The 26,122-nt window shown below is 39.7% G+C and overlaps 2 protein-coding genes across 4 annotated transcripts in view; one reads left to right on the top strand and one right to left on the bottom strand.

Moving 5' to 3' along the window:
* tgm8 (transglutaminase 8) overlaps positions 1-20,680 on the top strand; it is an 85,636-nt gene extending 64,956 nt beyond the window's left edge. For 2 of the 3 annotated variants that reach the window (XM_088337438.1, XM_088337437.1), the window contains exons 13-16: positions 4,467-4,630; positions 7,552-7,685; positions 12,461-12,604; positions 20,299-20,680. In XM_088337438.1, the coding sequence (XP_088193564.1) occupies positions 4,467-4,630; positions 7,552-7,685; positions 12,461-12,604; positions 20,299-20,665 (809 nt within the window). In that variant the 3' untranslated portion in view covers positions 20,666-20,680. Of the gene's footprint in view, positions 1-4,466; positions 4,631-7,551; positions 7,686-12,460; positions 12,686-20,298 lie in introns of those variants that run through there. The other variant, XM_088337439.1, reaches the window with a different exon arrangement.
* Positions 14,469-25,997, bottom strand: mkrn2os.2 (MKRN2 opposite strand, tandem duplicate 2). Its single transcript, XM_088337450.1, has 5 exons — positions 25,789-25,997; positions 24,281-24,330; positions 24,002-24,170; positions 17,094-17,320; positions 14,469-14,795 (listed from the first exon to the last, which is right to left on the bottom strand). The coding sequence occupies exons 1-4, from the start codon at positions 25,995-25,997 to the stop codon at positions 17,098-17,100; spliced, it is 651 nt and encodes a 216-aa protein (XP_088193576.1). The 3' UTR covers positions 14,469-14,795; positions 17,094-17,097.
* Positions 25,998-26,122: the final 125 nt, after the last annotated feature.

The following is a 26,122-nucleotide window of genomic DNA, read 5'->3' as shown; positions in this document are numbered from 1 at the left end:
GCGGTAGAGGGAGAGGACGAGATACTTGGGCATTACAGCGGAATTACACAAAGTGGCATAATCTTTTCTTCAAAACACAAAGTCCTCTTACCGGTCAAGTAAATAGCTGGAGAAGCGTCACTTTTCATCTGTAGTTTTCCCCTGAAATCTATCCATCTTGGAAACAGCCCCAAGATAAATCGTTGTACTGTTGCACTGTTTTTTATCGGGCCGCTTTTCGTTAGGGAGGGGTGGGAATATGTATGGTCGTCCTTTTGAGATTTTTTTCGGGACTTTCAGATTGAAATTCCAAATCTAATAGCGAAGTCTCACACGAATCGCGGGCTTCGCGGAAAATTCAAGCCACATAGCATTTTTTGGTGCTTTGGGCACCCGTAGCAGTGCGACCTCAGACTAACATGGCATCAACTTCCACATAGGATGCCAATTTTTTAGAAGAAACTCAAATTTCTCGACCTATGATTTTTTATGAAAATTAAAATTGGTATGATAGTTCATGTACTTTTGCTTCGTAATTAAATCAATGTTTTTCTTTTTACTGAAAGAACATTTTTATTCGACAACTAGGAGGCACTAAATATTACACACTGTCCCTTTAAGCCAATTTTAAAAATACAGCAACTGAATATCGGCTCTAAATATAGGTTATTGGCCTCCTCTTAATGCTAAAAATTGGTCTTGGTATCAGCCCTGAAAAAAAACAATCAATCCCTAATACAAGTTCTCATGTTCAAATCCAAAGCATGCAACAGGTTAGTCAAAATTTAACAAGACATCACAATATTTTGTATATTAAAATGAAAAAATTAAAAATTACACAATAAAAGATACTGCACTTAGAATTACTGCTAAGAGGTAGATAAAAAAGGAAGTAGGGAGGCTGTGAACTGTATTTCCTAGCAAATTGGAGACATGTGCTCTACCACACGGCATTTGTCATTTTGCTTCACATCATTCCTCATATTGGCGATGTTCTTAATTATATATACAGTGAAGAAAATAAGTACCGTATTTTCCGCACTATAAGGCGCACCTAAAAGCCTTTATTTTTTTCAAAAGCTGACCATGCGCCTTATAATACAGTGCGCCTTATTTATGGAACAAAATTAATTCGCAAAGTCTTGCAACTAACTTGCAGCCGCCGACTAGATTTTCCCCCGAACGCCAAGTAGTCCGCGGTGTATGCTGGGATTTATTTACCGGCGTTTCATTGGCTAACCAATGTGTCAATCATCATTTGAATGGATCACTATTGGCTAAAGTTATTCGGAGGTCAAGGGGAGGATCCTTTTTATCATTTACAGGCTGGCATTGGCTTGAACGACAAAACAAAGCCTGCAATTGGCCGAAAAAGACGTGTCAATCATCAGTTGAATCGATCACTATTGGCTAAAGTTATTCGGAGGTCAAGGGGCAGATCCTTTTTATCATTTACAGGCTGGCATTGGCTTGGACGGCAAAACAAAGCCTGCAATTGGCCGAAAAAGATGAATGCGTATAGCACGTGGCTGACGGCATACAGAAAGCATTTTTTTACTATTTTGTATTTGTAAATATTTTATTCTCCTGGATTTACTAAACTCACGGATATAATAGGACCACGGCTGCACATTATTATGAACACAACGACTTCGGTGAGCTACTCTGGCTATATATATTATATCCCTGTATCTTGTTTCAGACTGAACTCGATGTTTCTGTGATAAGCGGTGCAGATAATGGATGGAATGGAGTATCTATTTTTAAATTAAACTCAATTCCAAGTGTTTATTGTCATATATACAGTAAAGTTGCGAGCGAAAAAGAAAATAGAAACTAAGGAATGGTTGGCATTTCTTGAATCCCAAGACTTTAACCTTCCGAATGATGGAACGATGCATTTGAGTGACATCGTACGGACACCGCATCCGCACGTGTTCTCAACACGTATTTGCGTCTTTGCAAGCTTTCGGAATGTTAAGGGGATAATAAGTTTGACTGAACTATCTGACTGTTTTGTCGACGTTCCCATTGTAGCGCTTTATAATCCGGTGCGTCTTGTGTATGTCAAAAATAGGACCAAAAACCATTTTTTCGGGGTGCGCCCTATAACCCGGTGCGCCTTATAGTGCGGAAAATACGGTACATGATTTTTTTAACAATTTATTTGTGTGATATTGATGCAAATAAGTATTTGAACATCTGAGAAAATTATTGTTAATATTTGGTACAGTAGCCTTTGTTTGCTATTACAGAGGTCAAACGGTTCCTGTAGTTTTTCACCGGGTTTGCACACACTGCAGGAGGGCCTTGGCCCACTCCTCCACACAGATCTTCTCTAGATAAGTCTGAATGACCTGTTAGTCAGCCCATTAGAAGTCCACCCATTAGAAGTCCACCTGCACCCCATGTACCATCCTGAATCAGATGCACCTGTTTTAGGTCGTTAGCTGCATAAAGACACCCTTCCACCCCATACAATCAGTAAGACTTTAACTTGTAACATGGCGAAGACCACAGAGCTGTCCAAGGACACCAGAGACAAAATTGTACACCTCCACAAGGCTGGAAAGGGCTACGGAGCTATTGCCAAGCAGCTTGGTGAAAAAAGGTCCACTGTTGGAGTAATCATTAGAAAATGGAAGAAACTAAACATGACAGTCAATCTCAATCAGAGTGGAGCCCCATGCAAGATATCACTTCGTAGGGTCTCAATGATTCTAAGAAAGGTGAGGAATCAACAAGGAACTACACGACAGGAGTTTGTCAATGACCTGAAAAGAGCTGGGACCATCGTAGGTTACTGTAGGTAATACACTAAGACGCCATGATTTGAAATCATGCATGGCACGAAAGGTTCCCCTGCTCAAACCACCACATGTCATGGCCCGTCTTAAGTTTGCATATGACCATTTGGATGATACAGAGGATTCATGGTAGAACGTTTTGTGGTCAGATGAGACCAAAATTGAACTTTTTAGTCATAATTCCACTAAGCGCGTTTGAAAGAAGAAGAATGAAGAGTACAAGCCGAAGATCACCATCCCTACTGTGAAGCATGGGGGTGCTTTTTTTCTCCACATGGGACAGGACGAGTGCACTGCATTAAAGAGAGGATGACTGGGGCCGTGTATTGTGAGATTTTGGGGAACAACCTCCTTCCCTCAGTCAGAGCATTGAAGATGGGTCGTGGCTGGGTCTTCCAACACGACAACGACCCGAAGCACACAGCCAGGAAAACCAAGGAGTGGCTCTGTAAGAAGCATATCAAGGTTCTAGCATAGCCCAGCCAGTCTCCAGACCTGAACCTAATCAGAAATCATTGGAGGAAGCTCAAACTCTGTGTTTTTCAGCGACAGCCTAGAAACCTGACTGATCTAGATAAGACCTGTGTGGAAGAGTGGGCCAAGATCCCTCCTGCAGTGTGTGCAAACCTGGTGAAAGACTACAGGAAACGTTTGACCTCTGGAATAGCAAACAAAGGCTACTGTACCCAAATATCAACATTCATTTTCTCAGGTGTTCAAATACTTATGTGCAGCTATATCACACAAATAAATCATTAAAAAATCATGCATAATAATTTCTGTTTTTTTCTTTTTAGTTTATCTTCTCACAGTGGACATGCACCATCAATGAAAGTTTGAGACCCCTCCATGATTTCTAAGTGGGAGAAATAGCAAAATAGCAGGGTGTTCAAATACTTATCTTCTTCACCTTACAATGCCTCGCAAAAGTATTGCCCCGGGAATGCTGAAAGCAGGAATGGAATACAAGAAGATTTCACAATGTCTATACATCTACCGAAAACCTGTGCAAGCAATAATATCAAAATGGAGGGAGCATAAAACCATTGAAAAACCTACCAAGACCTGGCTTTCAATCAAAACTGTTGGCCCAAAAAGGAGAAAACGAATCAAAGTAGCAACCAAGAGGCCCATTATCACATTGTATGACCTATATTCATCCAAAGCTGGGGTGGGACAATCTGTGCATAAGACAACTATTGGCCGTATTCTGCATGGAAAAGTGAAAAGACAAAAGGAAGGGTCCTGAAAGAATACCATCAAAAAGCCTGTGGCGTTTTCAAAAAGCCACATGGGAGACACAAATAACAAGGTTCTTTGGTCAGATATGACCAAAATTAAATGCGTTATGCTTTCCGTAAGAATATCATTACTCATGACCCTGAAAACACTATCCCCACTATCAAACCGGGTGGTGGCAGCATCATGCTATGGGGTTGCTTTTCTTCAGCTGCGACTGGGAAGATCGTTAAAGTTGATAAGATAATTTGAGCCAAAAACAGGGCAATTCTGGCAGAAAATCTGTCAGAGTCTGCAAGAGACCCGAGAACGGGGCACAGGTTCACCTTCAAACAGGGCAACAACCCTAAACACAAAGTAAAATTTGAGGGGCATACTTTAGCGGTTTTCTGATGACACACTGAGCAGTACTTTTTTTTTTTGTGGTGGGAATTTCTGCAGATATGTCGTTGCCTGTCACAATCCCTGTACGTCTCTACTACAAGCACATGGTCTACGCTGACAGTTTAAAGGTGTCGGCCATTGTGATGGACAAGCTGCACCCTGACAAAACCTACCTTGCGGAAGATGATGTGGTACTGCCTGACCCTGCTGTTGTCGTCACTGTAAGTAACCCAAATTGTCTTTTTTATCCCATTATGTAGGGATGTGTAGTAGAGGTGAGCGGATTAATCCAACTACATATAGGGTGTTGATGTCATTAGACCACACCCCTTCTCATTACAGAGATGCACATCACCTGATATGCTTAATTGGTAGTAGGCTTTCGAGCCTATACAGCTTGGAGTAAGACAACATGCATAAAGAGGATGATGTGGTCAAAATACTCATTTGCCTAATAATTCTGCACTCCCTGTATCAATACAATCTATACTAAGAAAGTAGTTGGATCAAATTGATACTATTGTACTTGGATCAAAACTTTACTCCTCGACCAATTTTCTCAAAGCACCGCTTCTGAATGTAGATGGAGCAGTCCACTCTCTAAAGTGCCATGAAAAAGTATTTGCCTCTTGCTTGATTTCTGTGTTTTCATACACAAAGGTTTCGGGTTCCAATTTCTATACCTGTCAACCTCCACGGCTCCATGCCCGTACAAACTGTCGTATTTTCTCGTACAAAATCAAAATAATCGTACACCATATTTTATTTATTTTTCGGAATGATGCATGATAGGAAATCCCCAGGCGGCAGACGCTTGAGCACAGTAGCATCAAACCGCTTGCTTCGTTTGCAACGAAAATAAACGATACCGAGATAGAGGCTTCTGCGGAAAACTCCTTTGACTTGATTTTCGTTTTGTGATAGTCGGTGAATACCGGATGGTACCCATCATTGACAAATTTGCGTTTTTCCGTACAGATTTCCTTGTACAACGTACTCGTCTTAAAATGCATAAAAAACGTACTTTGTACGGCAAAACCGTACAAGTTGACAGGTATAAATTTCACACAGAGACAACACAAACAAATACAAAATGCATTTTTGAAATGTTCAGTTCATTTAATAAAGTACACTACGACCCTAGTGGTTAAGGGATCCAATCAACCAACCAACCTAGTGGTTAAAAAAACGTATGAACTAATTCGTTAAATAAAAATCTCGATTGGTTTAAGTTATAAGCAAAAATACAAGAACCGTCATAAACGGGAATTTTTTCAAAATACTCTCAGGGTAGGAATTTTGCATTTATTTGACTTAACATCACCTTAATTAGCTGACACCATTGTCAGCCATCTTTCTGCTACGGGTACCCAAAAACCTCAAAAAGGCTTGTCACAAACATTAGATGAAACATTGTATATTTTCGTCACTTTGAGTCTTTGTAGTTTGTATTCTTCCTTGTGCTTTTTAGCAATTGTTTTTTGTTGCACTAAACAATACAGCAAGATCGCCTGGTCAAATGATAAACACTGCTCCTTTTAACAGCATAAAAAATGACTAGAAATAGTTCTATTACAACTGTATTAGGACAAAAACAATCAGCAATAGAACAAAAATACAAATACTGTATAACAATGTCAACTAGACAAATAAATTTCCATTGGGCAATATTTTAAAAATAGTCTACAGTTCAAATAAAGAGTAAAAAAAAAAGATCCAATTTATATAGTCATCAAATTCACGAACAGCATTATAATTGCGCTCGGTAAAATGATAAAACAGTCTTGATCCCAGGAGAATAGTATCGACCCGATCCAAGTACGTGCTCAGTTTCACTATGTGGACCTGTCCCCTCACCCGTTGGTTCAATTAATCAATGATAATGACGTTTCTTAGCTAAAAATATCTGGTAAGTATTGATCTATACTACCGTAATTATGGGTGGAGCTTATTTTAAAAGTTGCAAAAAGTCACTTTCTTACGCCCTCATTGTGTTCCATTACACAAAAGAACAATCGCTGTGCAGTTTGGTCTAAATAAAATACATTTTAGAGGTAGCTCAATTGCTGAGAAGTTTGGTGTTTTCTATCAGTTTTCTTAAATGGGAGTTCTCGAGATGCTGGGATAAGCCACAGATGTGCTTATTGTTTATATCTCAAACAATTATTACCCACAAGTCATTGCTCAGTGAGATCAGTCTAATTCCTCTAGTATAATTTCCCTTGACCTACTTTTGAAGACAATGCCAGCGGACCTTCCTTGTCTTCCAAGAAGTGATTGACATTCAAAGATCAGCATCAGGTAAATATTCAGTACATTCAAACATTTCTCACTTGCATAATGTTTCTGGTCACAGCTTGCACAAAATAAATTTGTCACACCGTGATACAGTTTGATATAACATCTACATGAATAGTCAAGGAACATAATGGCGAGACTTTCTAAATCAATGTTCATCCATATTGCAGGTGGTAATGGATAATTGTTAAAGAATATAAAACAATAAACCTTACAAAATCTACTATCAATTGTCTAGAAGTTTGTGTCCTCTCAATCTAGCAAATCATTAACCTTCCTGTTGGCTATCATGATGTTGAACCACAGGAATGTGAATCACAGGATGACTTTAAACAAGGTTTGGAAACTGTTCAGGTAGTCAGTGTGGTCAATGATCTTGCAGAACGAGGTGTAGCGCTGATTCAGGAATACTGTGGTCATATCACAGAAGATGAAACTGATCTGCAGCATGTGCTGCAAATTGCTGAAAAACACCACAAAACTTTTCCTGACAGCCGTAAAGAGACTAATAAAGGACTGTTATTTTCTTATTGTTTGTATTATGTACCTAAGCCATCATTATTTTGTGTGTGTAACCGGCTTAAAGGGAGCTAATCCAAATGTATGCAGTGATTGAGCTACCTGTAAATATCAAATTACAAGACTAAAACTTATGCTGATTAGTTTTTGGTGGAAGTGGAACATTTTTGTGGAGTAAGATAAAAGAATAAAAGAAATAAAAAAAATATTGGTCATATAAGCTCCACCCTAACCGTGACTTTACTTAAATCAGATCGAAACCAAACTTAGACTATCGCCCATCTCTAGTGTGTAGGTATTCATTCAATTCATTTCTTCGTGTCAGATTTCCGGATATGTCCAGCAGTACCAATGGGCATCAGGGGAGGTGGTCTTCATGAACCCCATCCAAGAGATCCTGACCGAGATGACGCTCACACTGTCTGGAAGTGGCCTCATGCCGCAGGAGTTGGAATTCAAGTTCAGTAATATTCAGTCTTTCGCGGGAGTTGCATTTCAAAACTGTCCTACAATAGTCAAAACACACAGTTTATTTATATACAGGGCCGTGAAGAAGTATTTACTTCCTGATTTCTGTGTTTTTTTGTATATCACTCACAAAGGTTTCAGATCATCAAACCAATTTCAGTATCACTCAGAAAACCCAAGGACATACAAAACACAGTTTTGAACTGTTTATTCCATTTGTCAAGGTGCAAATAAATCCAAACCTATCTGGCCCGATGTGAAAAAGGAACTACCCTCTGAACCCAAACGAGTAGGGCCACCTTTGGCAGCCTTTACAAAAATCAAACATTTATGATGATTGGTAATAACTCTTCAACAATGATGTGAAATAATTTTGGCCCACTCTTCTTTGCAAAATAGATCTGCCATATTGGAGAGGTTTATATTATGAACTGCCTGTTTAAAGGGATTATAAAAGAACATTTTTATTTCCAATCAGGCACAGAGCATTGAGTGTTTCGTCCCATATTCCTCATATCCCCTAAGAGCTATGACGTCACCGGATGACAACAAAGATCATAACATTGGTGGGTCCCATTGAAAAACAGGCGGCAATTGTAGTAATCAGCGACCCTAAACACAAAGCAAGGACTTTGTGAATGTTTTGTCCAAGTTGCATGCTCTGACTTCCAAAAGCTGCTTGAGGTAAGGTTACCTGCCGTTGTTACAGCACGCATTCCTTCTTTGCATTTGGCCTGTCTTGCAGTTGGTATAATATTGTCTAGATAGTTCCCCGTTAGCGTCCGGCTGCCAGAGGCTTTCAGTTTTGTTTAGTCCAGGTTAGCCTCATTAGCAGTCGGCTAGCTGCCTAGCACATTGTTTTTTCCCAGCTGGGTTTGTATTTGTTGCCATGGCCGTATTTTGTTGTAGGTTCCCAATTCAGAGGTGGACCTGTTGATGGATTTCAGATTGTTGTCTTGCTGCATGATCCAAGAGTGCTTGAGTTTAAGGGTACGGATTGACTGCCGGACGTTTTCTTTCAGGATCTTCTGGTAAACTCCAGAATTCATTATTCTGTCAACCACACCAAGTTGTCCTGGTCCTGAGACACAAAAGAAGCCCAGTCATGGTCAGTGTTCATGACTCCACTGTAAGAAAGAATCTGGCTAAAAATTGCATCCATGGAAGCGTTCCCAGGTGTTGTCACAAAAGAACACAAAGGGTCATTACACATTTGCCAAAAAGCATTTTGATTAACCCTAATACTTTGAGAAACATTCGGTGGACTGATGAGTCAAAAATTAAACTTTTTTGGAAAGTGGCAGTGTGATGGTCTGGGGCTGCTTTGCTGTGGTTGACGGGAATAATAAATGACAGTGTTTACCAGAAGATTCAGAAGGGGAACGTACGGCCATCAGTTGGTGCCCTCAAACTCACGCGTTCTTGGATCATGCAGCAAGACAACAATCCGAAACACCAACAAGTCAATGATTAGAAACCTTAGTGAGTGATAAATATGCAAAAAACACAGAAATCAAGAAGGCGGCAAATAATTTTTCACGGCACTGTATTTAGATAGATAGATACTTTATTCATCCCCGTAGGGAAAATTACACTTCCAGCAGTATCCTTGTGTTGACAATAAAACAATAATAAGTAAAAGGAATATAATACATAAATACCCAATGTAACGTGTTTATATAGAGCATTTAAACAGTGCTACATAAAATACACACTGTAATGAAAATAGGGTAATATGCAATGTGGGTGTGGTTTAATGTGGGCTTTTACTCCCCGGATGGAGTCCGTGGAACAAGACTGTGACAGAAGTCTGTCGCTGAAGCTGCTCTTCTTTTTATTTATTCTATTTATTCATTTACTACTCAAGAACAAACCCAATATACAGGCTCAATGATTGTTTAACAAACTACTGTAATTTTTAAAGTTTTTCTTTAAAAATAATTTCTGTATTATCAAATTATAATTTCAAATATAATCTTGCTTTTTTTTATTGCACAACTTTATGATGACACGATCCACTTTATGTAGATGTTATGGAAAATGGCATTTACCTTCCTGCCTTGGAAACGTGCAACCTAGCCATTTGGAAGTGCCATAGACCAGCATGTGGCTCCAGAGCAAGTTATGTGGGTCAAGAAGTCCAACTTTGTGGGCGATAAAAAGCATCTTCCTCTGCCTTTTGGTGCTTTTGTGGTTGTTTGAAGACATGATGGCTTTTTGAGAAACTTGAAAATAAAAAGGATTTGAGCATTCACAATGTAGGTTCACCAAGCTCAATGATGCACAGGCAGACAAGCAGAAAATGGGTGATACTGTAATGACATCTTTTCCGCAAGACCTGCACTAAGGTCTCACTTTTATGACATAGACAAGGACTCTTGCCTGAAACTTAGAGAAAAGAAATCTGCTTCTGACACTATTGGGCAATAATTTGATAACATTTTATGGGTCAACCTGGACACCTTGTAAGTGACACTCCTAGGGTCATTGGGTGTTTCGGGTCTTAGTCAGACACCCTTACCCAGGCGACCAAGTCGGGGGTGATCAATCCCCCAATTTGTCTCCAGATAGCGCACTATGCCACACCTTCCACTTCCTCATCCAAAGCCAGTGTGAAGCCTTTTCAGCTGTTCTCAAAATGTTGTTGATGGCTCTTCGCCTATGCAGCCCACAAATACCATGGAGCCTGAAGACACTGAGTATGGACCCTCCTGCAAAGCCCCTGCAGTCCACCTCAATTGGCTCGCCGCAGGCCCTCCACCCATTCCTCCGGCATTCAAATCAAATCAAATGCATTTGTAAAGCACTTCAGGCAAAAAATTGCCACTCAAAGTACTCAGCTATGAGATCAGTGTACTTTGCCCTCTTCCAATCCTGGGCTAAATCCATCCGGTCTTCCCAGCTCAAGCCAAAGTGTTGAAGCTGCAATGATATCTAGGTATCAAAACTGCTTATGTCCACCAGGAGCTGCCAATCTCTTGCAGTTGTGAGCAGGCCCCCTCGAGTCTTGGATGGTTGAGGTTCCTCACCTGCTGGTTTTGATGTTGCCACTTGCTGGTGTTGATGCCAGTGCAGACTGTGTCTGCCATTGACCCAGGACCTGGTTGTGGCGCCACTGATATCTGCCAAAGCCTTTGAGCAACAGCTAAGGATGTGTTCTAATGAGCCTCTTTTCAAACAAGGCTGTCACACAGATTAATCCATTAGGCCCCAGGTGAACAGGTTAGCAGGGCTCGAGCGGACACCATACACTGATTTGACCAGGAATTTGGTCAAGGTGATCTTCTGGTAATGTACTCCCACTTTGTCCAGGCCCCTTTGCTTGCTCATGCCCACCACTCTGCTAAAGTGCCACGAGCGGCTGCCTTTTCCAGCAGCTGCCCTATTGTTTTATTGTCTGCTCCTATCTTCGGTGTTTTTTCTTCCCGTTTTGACAACTACACTATGGATTACTTCTATCCTATGGACATGGGTTTGAACGCACAAGAAATGCGTGTATTCAAGGAATTTCAACTCCTTGCCCTGAAAAATTCTCGTGCCGGCGTGATGAAGGGGCCTATCGTGGAAGAAAAGCCGGAGCTAGCGAAGCGGCTAGCGGCGTTATAAGTCTTCGGTACCATCCGTAATCATGGTAAATGCGAACTCACGACCAAATAAGATCATCAAGTGCTGGTGGAAAACATCGAAGCGCACAGGGAGCGCAGTTGCTGTGTTTTGCGGAAACGTGGCTCACGTTTAGCATTCCGGACGCTAACGTGTAGCCACCCGGAGCAATCCGGCTTCAACGCCGCTAAACAGAGACACGAAAGCCGGGGGGAATCGGAGAGGAGGCGGACTTGCTAACACGAGGTGGTGTATCCCTGGATTTTCACAAAGAAAAGTTTTCCATCTGCCGCAGGGATGTCGAATTTTTGGACTGGCGTGACGTCATCCACTTCGCTACAAGCACCCCTAGGGCATCATGTTCATCTGTTAATAAACAACGGGGTAGACTGCTGGAAGTGTGAATTTCCCTACGGGGATGAATAAAGTATCTATCTATCTATCTATCTATCTTCTTCCATTTCAGCGCAAACCTCTGCCTTTCCTGTCCTCTGGTTCTGCTGTAGCATGGTTTCGGGTTGCATCCCAGCCTGTATTGGTGTGACGTAAAAGGGGGAACTCTTATCAAAACACAGTAACGTAATAATCAAGCCAATGTTGTTGTCTTTCCAAATGGTCCAAGTTTAAGTTCTCAACTTCTAGTCTTGTTTTTGTTTTATTTTCTCATTATTGTTTTGTGTTCTATTCAAGCTTCTTCAGTAGATAATTAGTAAAAGAAAAGTCCATAAATCCAAAAGAGCGTGTGTCTTGATTAGTATATTGAACTATTAACACGATAAAAAGAATTTACCTAAAGTGTGTAGAGCCATTCTTCACAATAACTAAACAAGGTTTTTCATCCGTCTTTCTGACATAATGATCTAAAAATGTACGTGGTCCTTCAAAAGGCGAGACGAGTTTTGAAAAAAGACTAAACTCGGCTCTTTAATTAAATTGCTCAATAAATTTTTAGGATAATTTATTTTCATAGGACACTGTATTTCATGATCTGCTTTTAATGAGTAGAGTTACAAAATTGTATTAATAATACGTTACAGTAGTCTTTACTGAGAAAAGTAATTGTGTTCCAGGAATGTGTTCCTTTGCAGCCTGTCATTCCCAACCCTAGTTGTGAAGCATCATAAAATGGGAAAAGCATTTCTGTTCTCATTTTATCTCTCCAGACTTCCAGACCTGATGCCAAACAACCGCATCCGCGTCCAGTTTGAGTTTCTCCCTTACAGGGTGGGCATGAGGACCCTGGCTGCCAACATCCACTGCGCTCTTTTTAAAGACTTCAAAGGCAGCTGCGCAGTCAACGTCAGACAGTAAATCAAACTCCTAAAAAATACTCATGTTTGATTTTGAATAACAATAAATGCTTAATTTGATGTCATGTGGCGCTTTAACTGGGTGTAGTTCATTGGCATCACCAAGGGGGGGTATTAAATGCATTGGGGTTGGCTAAACTATTATAACTCCCTACATTTTTTTATACAGCACAAATGCACGTTAAACATAACCAACATCACATCTAGCAGCAGCTTATATCAGGTTTCATTATTTAAAACAATAGACAGCCAGATCCCTTCTAGACCATCTTTTTTTTCCCTTTTGTTTGGTCAATATGCATTTTTTTACATAGATTCTGTGTAGTTGACTTTAAATTTGTTGAGTATATAAAAAATAAAAGTATCTAAAAGACATAATTTTATAAGTTTTAAAAGGTTTAAAGTTCAAATGAGTTGAAAGTTCACTGGAGAGTGAAAAAAATAAATGCTGTTATAATTTAGTAGTAGTAGTTAATAAAAAAACATTCAGTGCATAGTGTCACATTATTATTGATAACATACAGATCAAAGGACCCCAATCCAAGTATTTTTACCTTTTTTATTTTTAGTTTTTATTATGTTTCCCCCTTTTTTCCCCTAGCTTTAAACTTTTGTTTTTTTTTTGCTTTTTTCTTATGTTTTCCTTTTTCCTTCTTTTGTTACATTTTTACTACATCCACTTTTCTTTGGGTGGGCAGAGTGTATCTGTGGGTAACCACCCTGGCCCCCCTCTGGTAAAGCCCCTGGTGTAGTTTATTAAGCGCATTTTTTTGGGGGGGGGGCTGGTGCCTTTTTTTTGTCGCTCTGCACCATTTATAGTTTTGTACTATTTGGTCGGTGGGCTTGACAAAAGAGGATAGCAGGATCAAACAGAAAATAGGAAAACTTATGGCAACATCAAAAGAAGCGTAGCAGCTTGGTTCATTTTGAGGAATAAATGATATGTAAATGGTCTGCATTTACATAGCGCTTTTCAAGTCAATGAAGACCTTGACTTATAATAATAAAATAATAATAATAAAATAATTTAAAAAAATATATATATATTTTTTAATTATTATTTTTTAGACCCGGTTAAACCACCCGCGAAAAGTGAAAATCTGCGAAGTAGCGACGCCCCTTCAAAAATGCTTAAAAAACCAAAACAATATATATATATATATATATATTTTTAAATTTTATTCTATTATTATTATTTTTTTAGACCTGCGTAGCTCTGAACCCGCAAACGCGGAACCTCAAAGTAGCGACGCACCTTTATAAATGCTTAAAAAAAAAAAGAAAAAAATATATCTATTACTATTTTTATTATTATTATTTTTTAGACCCGGTTAATGGGGACCAAAACCACCCGCGAAAAGTGAAAATCTGCGAAGTAGCGACACCCCTTCAAAAATGCTTTAGAAAAAAAAAAAAAAAAAAAAAAAAAAATATATATATATATATATATATATATATATATATATATATATACATTTTATTTTTTAATTTTTTAATTCTATTATTTTTTTTAGACCTGCGAAGCTCTGAATCCGCGAACGTCAAAGCGCGAAGTAGCAAGGTCCCACCGTATAGCGCTTTTTAAGTCAGTGAAAACCTCCCTAAGCGCTTTACAATGTGGTTCACACTTTACACACACACAGACACTCATACCTCGGGACAATTACACTCACCAATGCATTAACTGGGGATGTGGGAGGAAACCGAAGTGCCTTGAGAAACCACTTTATCCACCATGCTGGAACATTTTAGTAAATCTAGAGATGGTGATTAGAATTTAACCCAGGCTAAATTCTAGCTGCATTTCTTTCCCATGATACCACTGTCGCATTTAAGTCAACACATTGAACTGCACTTCAGACTAGAGTCATTGGGACACAGTCAAAATGGTTCATTCCACATCGACAGTGGCCCAATCTGAGGGTTTTCAAATGCTGCCTTCATGTCCTTATTTTGATATTCTAGTTCAAGTTTGCTATGATAAGGCAAAAGCTAGGGTAAAGAGTTTAGTGACAGACCTTTTTCCCATGAGATGATCCCATGATCTATTACCTAGGCTCACTCCTCTATTGGGCAAGTTCTCTGTCTTCCTCTCTGGCACAGAGCAACCTATTCGACGCTTAAGAAGTGAATGAGTTGCAGGGAGAGAAGGCCATCTGTCCCCATCCTGACTTACTGCTCTGGGCATCTGAGGAGGAGATTAAAGTTAAATGGTTTAAGTCATCTGATTACAATAATCCCTTGTTTTTCGCGAGGATTACGTTCCAAAAAGGGCCCACGATTGTCAAAATTCACCAAGTAAAAACCTTTATTTATTTATTAAGTCAACTCACATTTATTTGTACAGTACAGTACAGTACACACAAACACACACACACACCAATAGCCATGCTAGGCGCCTACTTGCTTATCAGAAGCATTAGGGGAGGGATTTTAAACTTACTTAAATTGGGGGTCCGCTACAATAAGGGTCCGGGTGAGGTTAGGCCACATGGGGTTTTCAACTACAACAGCGCTGAGAAAAATATTTCGCTGTTCTTAAAGGGACACTGGATGTCAACGTGGCAAAACAACAAAAAATAGCTCAAAGAAGTTAAGTCATGTTTAATTGTGACACCCTTAATCACAAAGAGTATCAAAGGGCGGCACAGACCACAGACTACAGAGACTGAAAGTTTTTCTTCACATTTTCACCCAGCCTTTCACAAAGACAAAAAGGGAAAAATATTATGTTTGAAGTAATAAAAAAAAGGGAATTAAGAAAAAGGGCAAACAAAAAATGGGAATGAATAAAGGACAGGAATAGAAAGCAAACAATTGAGAAGAATGAAAGTAAATAAATTAGAGAGAAAAGTCAAAAACTAAAAAAAATAAAATTGAAAAAAGGCAATTTTTTAGGTTTGCTTATTGTCTTTTTGATTTTCTTTTTTGTTCCTTCTTTAATAGTTTTCTTCTTTTTTTAATTAATGAGGTGCGTTTTGGTCACATTGAGTGTCTGTATTTTGTCTTCCGTTTATGCTTTTAGCACTTGATTTTGATGGCATCTGGGGTGTAAAATACATTCTGTCCCTTTAATATTCATATTAAGTCAGGGACCTCAAATTTTCATCCTGGGGGCTGTGAGTTTGAAACCCCTGCATTAGAGGTTTAATGTCTTGAACAAAAACACGAACATTTAATCAAAAGGATGCAGGAATTGAATCTGCAACATATTTGTCCCAAGACAATCACTCTACCTCCTGAGCTGCCTCGTAGCTCGCCTTTGTAACACTTTCATTTGACTCACAGGGTTTTGTGAAAAAGTGAAATGAAATGAAATAATCTGCATTTATATAGCGCTTTTCAAGTCAATGACTTCCCAAAGCGCTTTTACATTGTGCTTCACATTTCCCAATAGCGGCCGTGATCTGTGCAGCCCATATGGGCATGATCTGGTCGCGTGTCACTGGTGCATATAAAAAGAATTGGATGAGGGATAGCCGGTCTCTTTTTTTCTTCTGCCTTGCTGGTTCATCTCGCACCAGCCGCGCCAGGCAGCCATGCGGACCTGCACTGCGGCTTTGAGTTCAGCACGTGGGCCATACGTTGCAACCATCTGGAGCACGAGACAAAATCTCTCCAAGTAACACCATGTTTGCTGGTTCTTGGGAATAAGTGTTTTTTTTCTTTACGAGGGATTCCCCCATATTGACTAGTATTATCTCAAGGTTTCTTCATTTTCCTCATGTTGAGGTTTTTGAGTTTTTCCTTGCCCTCATGTTGGTTCGAGATCAGGGGTTGGTGTAATAATAGTCTGTGTAATAACCTGTGAAGCCCTTTGAGACTCTTTGTGATTAAGGGCTATACAAATAAAAATAACTTGACTTAAAATTATAGCGGTAAATTTTCTTTTTGCGCAAGTAACTTCATCTTTCAGCGGTCAAACTCCCATAATCTCCGGCGCCAACCCCCCCTCCCCCCACATTATTTCTCTGTGTTAATAAATTGTGTGTTCCATTTCAATAGGCCTGGTTCATTGAATCCATTTTCTTGGGATTACTAATTAATGTGAGAACTCAAAGTAATAACGTACACTTTTATCAGTATAGGAAATTCTAGCATCCTTCAGAGATAACAATTTTTTATGGTTGAGCACACGCAACACCTGGAGGCAAATACATTTACTGATTGCAGTAAGAATAATTCGTGTCAATCCTAACTATTTTCAAAATTAACGCTAGAAAAATTCCTATACATCTCAGTCCTGTGAATGACCGTATGTCACTTAAGTGAATGAGGATTTCTGAACAGGGTGTTTAAAAGCATTTGACCAGTACGTGTTAGATTCTGACATACGGTCATGGGATTGCAGTAGTGTAAGTGAGCGTGTTTGACCACCGTATACCAAAACTAACTATTTAGCAGTGAATAAGAAAATATTTGACCAGTTCGTGTGTAACCTTTTGACATGTGTTTCGTTTCACTCTTACTTTGACTCTTTCCTTACACTGTCACATAATCGTCTCCTGCTGCCTGTCGGCCACGTAGAACTGTTGTCGTTGAATGACTCGCCGCAGGGCCTCATACTTGCAAGCCCGACTCACGGCCGGTGCGATTAATGTGCGTGTGAAGGCGTCTCTGCTCACAAGTCCTCTAGCAGAATCTTCGGATGCCAACACGCTGTTCACAAACTTCACGCAGAATGTGAGGCAGTTGTGAGAGTCCTCACTAAAACTGACACACACACGCAAACATTACAAAAAGAGCTGGCCCAAGGTATACGTAAACTGAGCGTTCGCTTTGGGCCCCGTGACCCACAAGGAGACTCCCCCAAGGGCAGGTAACTTATATAAAATTAAATGATGAGCAGTAGTGTTACCAGGTGGGGGGCAGGGGTGGACGGTGCCCACACACGGACAAGCTCTTAAAAATATTGGTTGTAGTGGTGAAGAATAAAATACCAAAAAAAGCAAAAAAGACAAAAACCTGTTTTTTTTTTTAAAAAAGCAGAATAAACAGAAAAAAATTTAAATGAGAAAAAAGAAAACAAGCAGGAAAAGAAAAGACGCAAAAGCTAAGAGAATTACAAAGTTTACTCGTTGACTCAGATGATTAGATCAGTAGCTCGTCAGGGTACCTTTTGATGATATGCTAATTTTGGAGATGTGAGATTGAAAATTATTGATAACATGGCTGTTCTGTTTCAATCACTGAATGAGATGTGCTTTGTTTAAAAAAAAACAAAAAACAAAAAAAAAACAAGTATTGATAATGAAATGCGAGTCAATGAGGCAATTTATTAGTGACAAGTGGGTGTCATTCTACATTGAATCAATGAGAAAAGATAGTTGATTATGGTTATAGAGAGGAATTTACAATTAAAAAAAGTTGTTCACTTGGAGTTCAATTGGCATCTTTTGAGATTTTTGATGTTTAGGCAGTGTGATAGTTTAGAATTTGAGTACGAGCGTGTTACGATTGACAAATGATTAACAAATTCGTAAAAAAAAAGGTTGATTTATAGTTTGGTTGAATTAAAAAACAATTTGTCTTTCCTATGGTGGGAGGGTTTTCAAAAGACAATGAGGAGCAGATTAATCAATCGTGAGAAAGATCATATGAATTCAAAATAGCAGATTAATCGATCTTGAGACAGATCATGAAAATTTAAGAATATAATTGCATGGAAAATAAATTGATAAAAACTGATTAAGCTAAGATAATGTCTACATGGTCATTTAACTTAAGAGCAAAAATTTAGGCTATTGAATAGTCCAGTTGATTTAACAAGACATCCCAGTATGTAAGCATGATTGATTTTAACAGAATTCTAATTTCCACTAAAAAGAAAAGACATTTTTTGAAAGTCAATGGACTCTCTAAAAGAACAGATTGAACTGTCAAGGCTCATCCGAACGAAGATGAACAAATACTGTTTGCTGTGATGGGGGACACAGCTGAAAAAAAAATTAACATGACATCCATTCATCCATCGTCTGCGCCGCTTGTCAACAGCTGGAGAACATCCCGGCTGTCTTCGGCAGTGGGCAGGGGACACCCTGAACTGATTGACAGCCAGTTGCAATGGAACTAACAAAGACAATTAAGGTCATTTCATGTCTGAGATGGACACATTTTCGAAAATATTTTTGATGGGCCAAGCAACATTCAAGCAGTGGATTACGAGTGATCGTCACATGAACTGTGGGGCACACGTCAAGGCCGTCATCAGAACTGGAACACAAAGTCAAGTCAAGTCATCAAGGACATATGTTTGCTTGAAGTCACATTAGAGTCTTGTTAATGACAAAATGTTTTACATACATGAGGAAATTTGATAAATTTTATTTTAGGATGGACTGTTTGGAATAATTTAAATTTTATTTTAGGAGACAAAATAAATAGGAGAAATGTTTATAAGAATTAAGCTTCTACTAAATGATGTGATTATGTTCATTTTTGCTGGAAAAATTGTATTCTGAATACGCTCTCCATCAAACTTGTTTGGTTTGATTAACATAATGAACACATCATATTAGAGGGCTTTACATGTCTTGCCAGATTCAGCAACATGAAGGTGATTCTGAAGAAAATAGGTAAGAAGAAAATACTTTTGATTTTATGTAGGTTAATGAAAGCACTAAGCATTTACATTTGTAAAATTGTGCGATCAGAACCTAGCAACGAGAAATTTAGAATACTGATATGGTAAACAGGAGATCCTGAGATTTATCCTCCTTGTTTTATAACCTTATCTTCTCTGTTCCTTTATCTTCTTGGCTTTTTTACCTCACTGTGAATGTGTGAAACTGGAGTGTCATTCCCAATTTCGTTGTTACAATATGTTAACCCATTTTGTAACAATGACAATAAAGGTATATTCTATTCTACTATTCCATTTAGGTAAATGTCTACATTGAAATTTTTGATGAAAACATTACATGCAACAAGATTAGGCACAAATCTACAGAGTAAACATGATATTATGGTTTCAAAAGCAATAAGAGATGAAGAGTATCTAGATGAACAAGCGAGAAAGAAAATGTTTGCAAAAGTAAAATGATAATGCATTGTTTATAATTGGAAAATAAAAACGAAGAGTGAATCATAACAATAATATGATGATGATATTCAAGCAATTCTGTGACTGAAACAGTGCAATCAGCCAAATTTGAGATTTAGAGACAAAATAGATTGACAATTCCATCCATTATCTGCACTGTTTATCCTCAGTAGGGTCTCGGGGGTGCTGGAGCCCATCCCAGCTATCTTCGGGCAGTGGGCAGGGGACCCTGAACTGGTTGCCAGCCAGTCGCAGGGCACACAGGGACAACAACTCGCTCGCACATTCACACCTAGGGACAATTTGAACCGGCCAATTAATCTGAAATACGTGTTTTTGGAATGTGGGAGGAAACCGAAGTGCCCGGAGGAAATCCACGCAAGCACGGGGAGAATATGCAAACTCCACACAGGAGGTTGGATCTCATGATCGCAAAACTGTGCCGCACACGCGCTAACCACTGCGCCGCTGTGATTGACAATTCTGAAAAGGAAATTGTTTAGACTGTATTTATTTGATTTAGCATGTTGTGATCCGGTGGTTGTCAAGTCCACTGAGGAGGCCTAGTAAGGTGGACATTCGGCAAGTCCCCATTTGACTTATCGAGGTAAAATGTATCAACCTAATTGTACAAAGATTTGTTTTTCAGATCGACACACTTCCAGGACAGAATGCAGGTGACTTACAGCAAAACACCTCCACAGCTGTGCAGTTGGCCACCAAGGACTCGAGGTGGCTCTATGGGACTCTCATTCGTCCTGCACAGCCCTCAAAACCCAACCCACAGTGACATTTTACATATATTTTCATATTTCGATATTTCCATCATGACTCCTTTTAATGGACTGAGTAATCCCCAGTCCAAAAGGGGGAAAAGGTTTCGAACAGTACTTTTTCTGATCCGTGTATATTTTAATTTAAATTTACTACTACAGAAATACTACCACAATAATTCTACAAAGATGGTACTAGAGAAATGCTACAAAAACAAAATTATTACAAAGATAAATATGTAATTAAATGCTAATAAACATGGACATAGTATATTCAGTAGCCTAGATGGTAGGGCGCCCGCTTTGAGACTGGGAGGTCGCTGGTTCGCGCCTCGGCCGAGTCATACCTAAGACTTATAACATTGGTAAAATGGCGGCGCCCTCTGTTGGCTGCGGCTGCATCGGCTCGCTACAACGGGTCAGGTGTATCGACATTTCGTTCTTACAAAGAATGACAATACAAAGGAAATTATTATTATTATTATTATTTTGCTTTATTCTTAAAAGAGGAAAAAAATACTACAGAATTCCTACAGAAATAATATTAAAGTATTACTATAATACAAAAGTACTACTACAAAAATTCTACAGAAAAACTGAAACAAAAATACTACAAAGATAAAACTATGGTAAGACTACAAAATTACTACTTCAATAACACAACATTTTAGAGATAGACAGAGATAACATAATTACAGCAGCCAACCACACTTGCCATAATGATGCCTAGCACATAATCCCATTATAGACCAGAGTGGAATACACAAACCAAAGACCCAATCTGTACTAATAGCACCACAAAAGGGTTTCAAGGGGGTCCAGTGTATTATATAATAATAATAATAATAATAATATGACCCTAACCTAACCATTGGCATCACTTAGCACGGGGCGTTGCGACTGGTATTGATGATTACGATGTAGGCATGAGGGCCACAAATTCGCTAGGTATGAATGGTACATATATTTAGGCAGGGTATGGTCCACATTAATAAGGGAAACTGGAGATAATTGGACTGATTGGTCAAAAGGAAAGGCCATCTAAATTAGACAGCATTTCACCTGGCTAAAACCCATGGTGGTTTGTTCGTCACCAGGTTAAAATCATATGGGAAGAACAATTGTACTAGAGTCTATCTTAGTCATGATATGATAAAAAATATGGAAAATCCAATGTTTCCTGTGACTATATGTTTCAGAAATATTACAGCCCCAACAGTGCCACTGATAGGACAAGTTTATGGCGCCAAGGCCATTAGTTCGAGTGGTAACTAGTCCCATGAACTCTTCTTGCATTTTAAATGTAATGAACAACACCAGACACAATATGATTGCCAAATTAATGATTAGCTCGTCCCCATCATTTCAAAGGTAAAAGCAAAACCTCTATTTGACAAAAAGATGAAAGAACATTCAGGTGTAGATTCGGAAATGTGGTCAGGATGGTTGAATGTCTTTGGTAAATGGAATGGTCTGATTAGCTCTATATTAATCTCAGTGGCAGTATTTACAGCTATTATGGTGCTTTGCGGATGTTGTTGTATACCTTGTATCAGATCTCTTACAGTTAAAACCCTCGAGTGCACCTTGGGCCCGCTGCCATCTGGTGGCCAGTGCATGATAATTCCCCGTGTCGGACCCAAAGCCGGTTCCTCCTTTGTTGGAGCCATGATTCTTGCCAATCCAATTAGTCCAGGAGCCCTCCAAGTTGTGATAACTGCACTGTTTTTAACTGCTGACTAACGAGCAGACTTAATCTAAGCCAAGTGCAAAATTTAGGAAAGGAAATTGACTGGGTGTGTCCTTATTTTCTACTCAAAATGCACTGATTCCCAAATTTTTCATCATAATAGAATCATTCCAAATAGTTTTTTCCTATGCTTGGTCTATAAAAGTTTACTGACCACCACAAAGTTTTTTATCTTTTAGTGTTTCTGAATGCCAAGGAGTTGCACTTTAAAAAAAAACCATTATTTTCGCATGCTTTTTGTTCTACAGAATATAATGTCTTGCTTTAAGTTAGATTTTGTATTGTGTGCACCTTTTTCAGAGTAGAAGATAGTGCTGTAGTGCTTCTTTCCGCCGCGTGGCACTGTGAGAGGTCACCTAGCATTCCCCCCGAAGAAGAAATCCGGATTCCATTTCCTAGTCCGTTTGTAAACACATTTCCCTGTATCTCTAGACCTTTGACATTTTGATTGTTTAATATCGTGCATCCATTCGATATGGTTGGTGTAAAGTGTAAAGAAGAAGCGAGCCATTTCTTTTAAAATGAAAGTGGAGTAAGAAGGCTCGATGCGGTTGAGAAAATGGTTTGATCGCTTATTTTTCGTCCACTTTTTACCATGGGAAAGAAAGTCGCCTAACTCTTCCAAAAGTAAGTTAAACTTCACTTGACTATAAAGATAAATAAAGGTAAGTCATGTTTATTTGTATAGCCCTTAATCACGAGGCGTCTCAAAGGGCTTCACAGATCACAGAATGTCAACGCCTAATGTGTAGCTTTGTTTTTTAGTACTACGCTTTATCATTTAGCCTGCTTTGTAACGTAATAGAGCATATTATTTTATTAAACGTTTATTTTTCAGTTTCAAAACAATACAGGTTACTTATATAAACCTTAATCATACAAAATATAACAATGAAGCAACTTACGAACGATCGTCCGGAATCTCGTTTGTAAGTAGGGCAGCGTCTGTAGGTATAAATCAAATAAATAAATTAAGCTCAAGTAGCGCATTTAAACCCCAGTACTATTTTAACAGGCGCTGCAAGCAAAGCTACAAGGGGTCTGCCTCCCAAAATGTGAAAAGAGACATTTTGTACCAAAAAACAAACAAAAATAAAACAATTTTGTCAGGAGCCGCAAACAAATTAAAAGCCTTACAATGAACGCAACACATGCATTATGCATCTATATTAACCTACTATCACAATGAAAGTTGGATGCTGCACATTTAGTGGAGAATGAGGTGACTACTCGGTTGTATGATATCGCCAAAAGTTTATTGATGAATTGCCGAAAGGTCAATTGTTTTGATAGAAATAAATAAATGCATTTAAGAAATTTTGATGTCATTTTAATTTTGAGGATTGGTGCCTAATGTGCCTTTTATCAGGGCAACAAAAAGAGTGCAATAAAACGCAGCATGCTGTTATAAAAATAAAATCGAAACCTTTTGAAAAGGTTAAGTAAATAAAATCGCAGTTTGTTTGATTTCTGTGCAATTATTTTTCTTTTTTTTTACCTTTGCAGTCATTTGTGGATCACACGCACACAACAGTTTGCGACGTGCGTGGCTCCTTTAAAAGGGGTGGGGCCGCAAAGCTGGCTCTCACACAGGGGACACAGAAGAAAACAAACGAAGAAGGAATGTGCATACTTAAGTGTCAGGTTCAATGAAGCCTAATGTAGCAGAGTAAGAGTACAGTTTCTTCTTCACAAATTTACTCAAGTAAAAGTATAGTGATTTAAAATACTCCCAGAAGTACAAAATGCCGCAAAACACTATTCAAGTAAATGTAACCCGTTACTACCCACCTCTTCTTATGCTCAAACTTCTTTGAGTGAGTGCATACCTGTGCCAAGTGGGGTCCCACAGAGGGCCATTTGAGAACTGCTCCAGGTACTGGTCCCACTGGCCTAGTAGGTGGAAAGTGTCAGCTCCCAGCAAAGGGACACTCAAACAAGCATGCCAGCCAGTTTGGTCCCGACAAACACCCCTCCCTGTGTAGTTGTATACCACTCCTACATGTGAGCACACAGACAGTATATCACATGCACCCACTCACACACAGCCCTTGGAACATCCGTAGATAAAAAAACGATTTTTACGTCAAAGCGGATTCTGAGCCTACCTGAAGTGTTGGAGATTCCAGCGTGAAGCTCTGATGTTCCGTCAAAGTTACTGAAAGAATTCATTGTTACCATATCCGTCAAGTGATTCAGATTTTATGTGTACAGTATTTATGTACTGGTTACGTTGTCATTACTTATGAGGATTTGTTTGGTTATTATTTAGAATATGTATTACAGGAGTCACCAACCTCGACCTAGCCAAAACGTTATTGGATGTACCCCCGGGCCGCGCGACGGAGCGAGTTCGGCGGACACGGCGTCATACGGCGCAACGCGAGAAAATGCGGCGGGCATGATCGGGCTACCCCTGTAACTGGGGGGAGCCCGTTCCTCCGACGACCCCAGTAGCGCGGCGCGACGACGCGCGGCGGGCAGAGGCGGCGGACGTGAGCGGGACGCCCGTAACTGTGTCGGTGTCGTGCGTATCATGCCCGAAAGTACCCGCGCTGCGGGTCAGGGGCTCGCTCGCGGGAGCGACCGAACGGAAACCCGCGGTAAAAACCCTGTCGTGAATTTGTCTCCGATCGTCCCGGGCGGTAGTAAAATCGCCTAGCTGTACGACTCTTAGTGGTGGATCACTCGGCTGATGCGTCGATGAAGAACGCAGCTAGCTGCAAGAACTAATGTGATTTGCAGCTGCGATTGGCTGGCAACCAGTTCAGGGTGTCCCCTGCCCACTGCCCGGAGATGGCTGGGATGGGCTCCAGCCCCCCCGCGACCCTAATAAGGATATGCGGTGCAGATAATGAGATGAGATTTTTTAATTTTATTTTTTTGAGGGGGCGTCGCTACTTCGCAGATTTTCACTTTTAGCGGGTTTTTGCTCCCCATTAAAAGGGTCTAAAAAATAATAATAAAAAAAAAAATATATATATATATATATATATATATATTTTTTTTTTTTTTTTTTTGAAGGTGCGCCGCTACTTAGCGGATTTTCGCGGGTGGTTTTGGTCCCCATTAACCGCGATAACCGAGGTCTTACTGTATTTTCTATTAGTCTTTATATTGCAAATTCTTGCCATCTGGAGTGCAACCATAATTCTGTTGTAGCAATACAATAGTAATAAAGGTCATTCTGAAGATTTGCACAGGCCTGGCAATGTTCTTGATTGTTCGAATAACAATCCAACTGCTTTTGAACAAAACAACTGGTGAGCCTGGAGTAAGCAAGATAAAATCCAATTTTTTTGAGGGTGCTATGTGCAGAAAAGATTCCGCCCACCAAAAATAAAATATCATTTTTATCAGGATATTTGGGCACAGGTCTGTCCAATTATCACACACATGTGCCCAGTTCAAACCTCGGTTCGGGCCCTCTAGTAGTAAGAGGTATGTCAGACCCTAACAATGTCCCCACCAATGCCACGACTCTTGTTTTATAACCACTTGAGCAATAACAGCAAGTGTTCTCCAGATACTAGGGCAGGAACCCAGGCAAAATAGGTTTGGAGACCAATATAGTGCGTAGCCTAATCTATGTGTCGTGTAAAACAAGCTCACGTACCCATTGGAGTTGCATTTACCGGGCGCTACCAGAACGCAGCACTTGGTTTTGTGTCCATCGCTAACAGGGTCCGGGATGCTGATGGGTGCCTCTCGCAGCCGTGTTCCAGCCAGTCTCTGGAGGCAAGCCGGACAAGTGGGAGGCACAGAAAAACAGTAAATGTCCTTCAGGCACTCGTGCCGCAGGCAAATCAAGCTAGTCTCTTCCATTTACCTGTGCCTGCAGCAAAGCATGAGCGGCTTCCGTTCTCTTGCGTCTGGCTATCAGGTTGCCTGCGAACAAATGCCAAAGCTCAGGTGTTTAGTTTCACAGTGCTTGCCAGCTCAAATGATTG

The sequence above is a fragment of the Urocampus carinirostris genome, chromosome 6, assembly GCF_059441175.1.
Source record: "Urocampus carinirostris isolate Australia breed hairy pipefish chromosome 6, RoL_Ucar_1.0, whole genome shotgun sequence".
In the NCBI taxonomy this organism is placed as follows: Eukaryota; Metazoa; Chordata; class Actinopteri; order Syngnathiformes; family Syngnathidae; genus Urocampus; species Urocampus carinirostris.
Note: the sequence above shows the minus strand (reverse complement) of the source record. Positions and strands in the feature narration are given on the sequence as shown.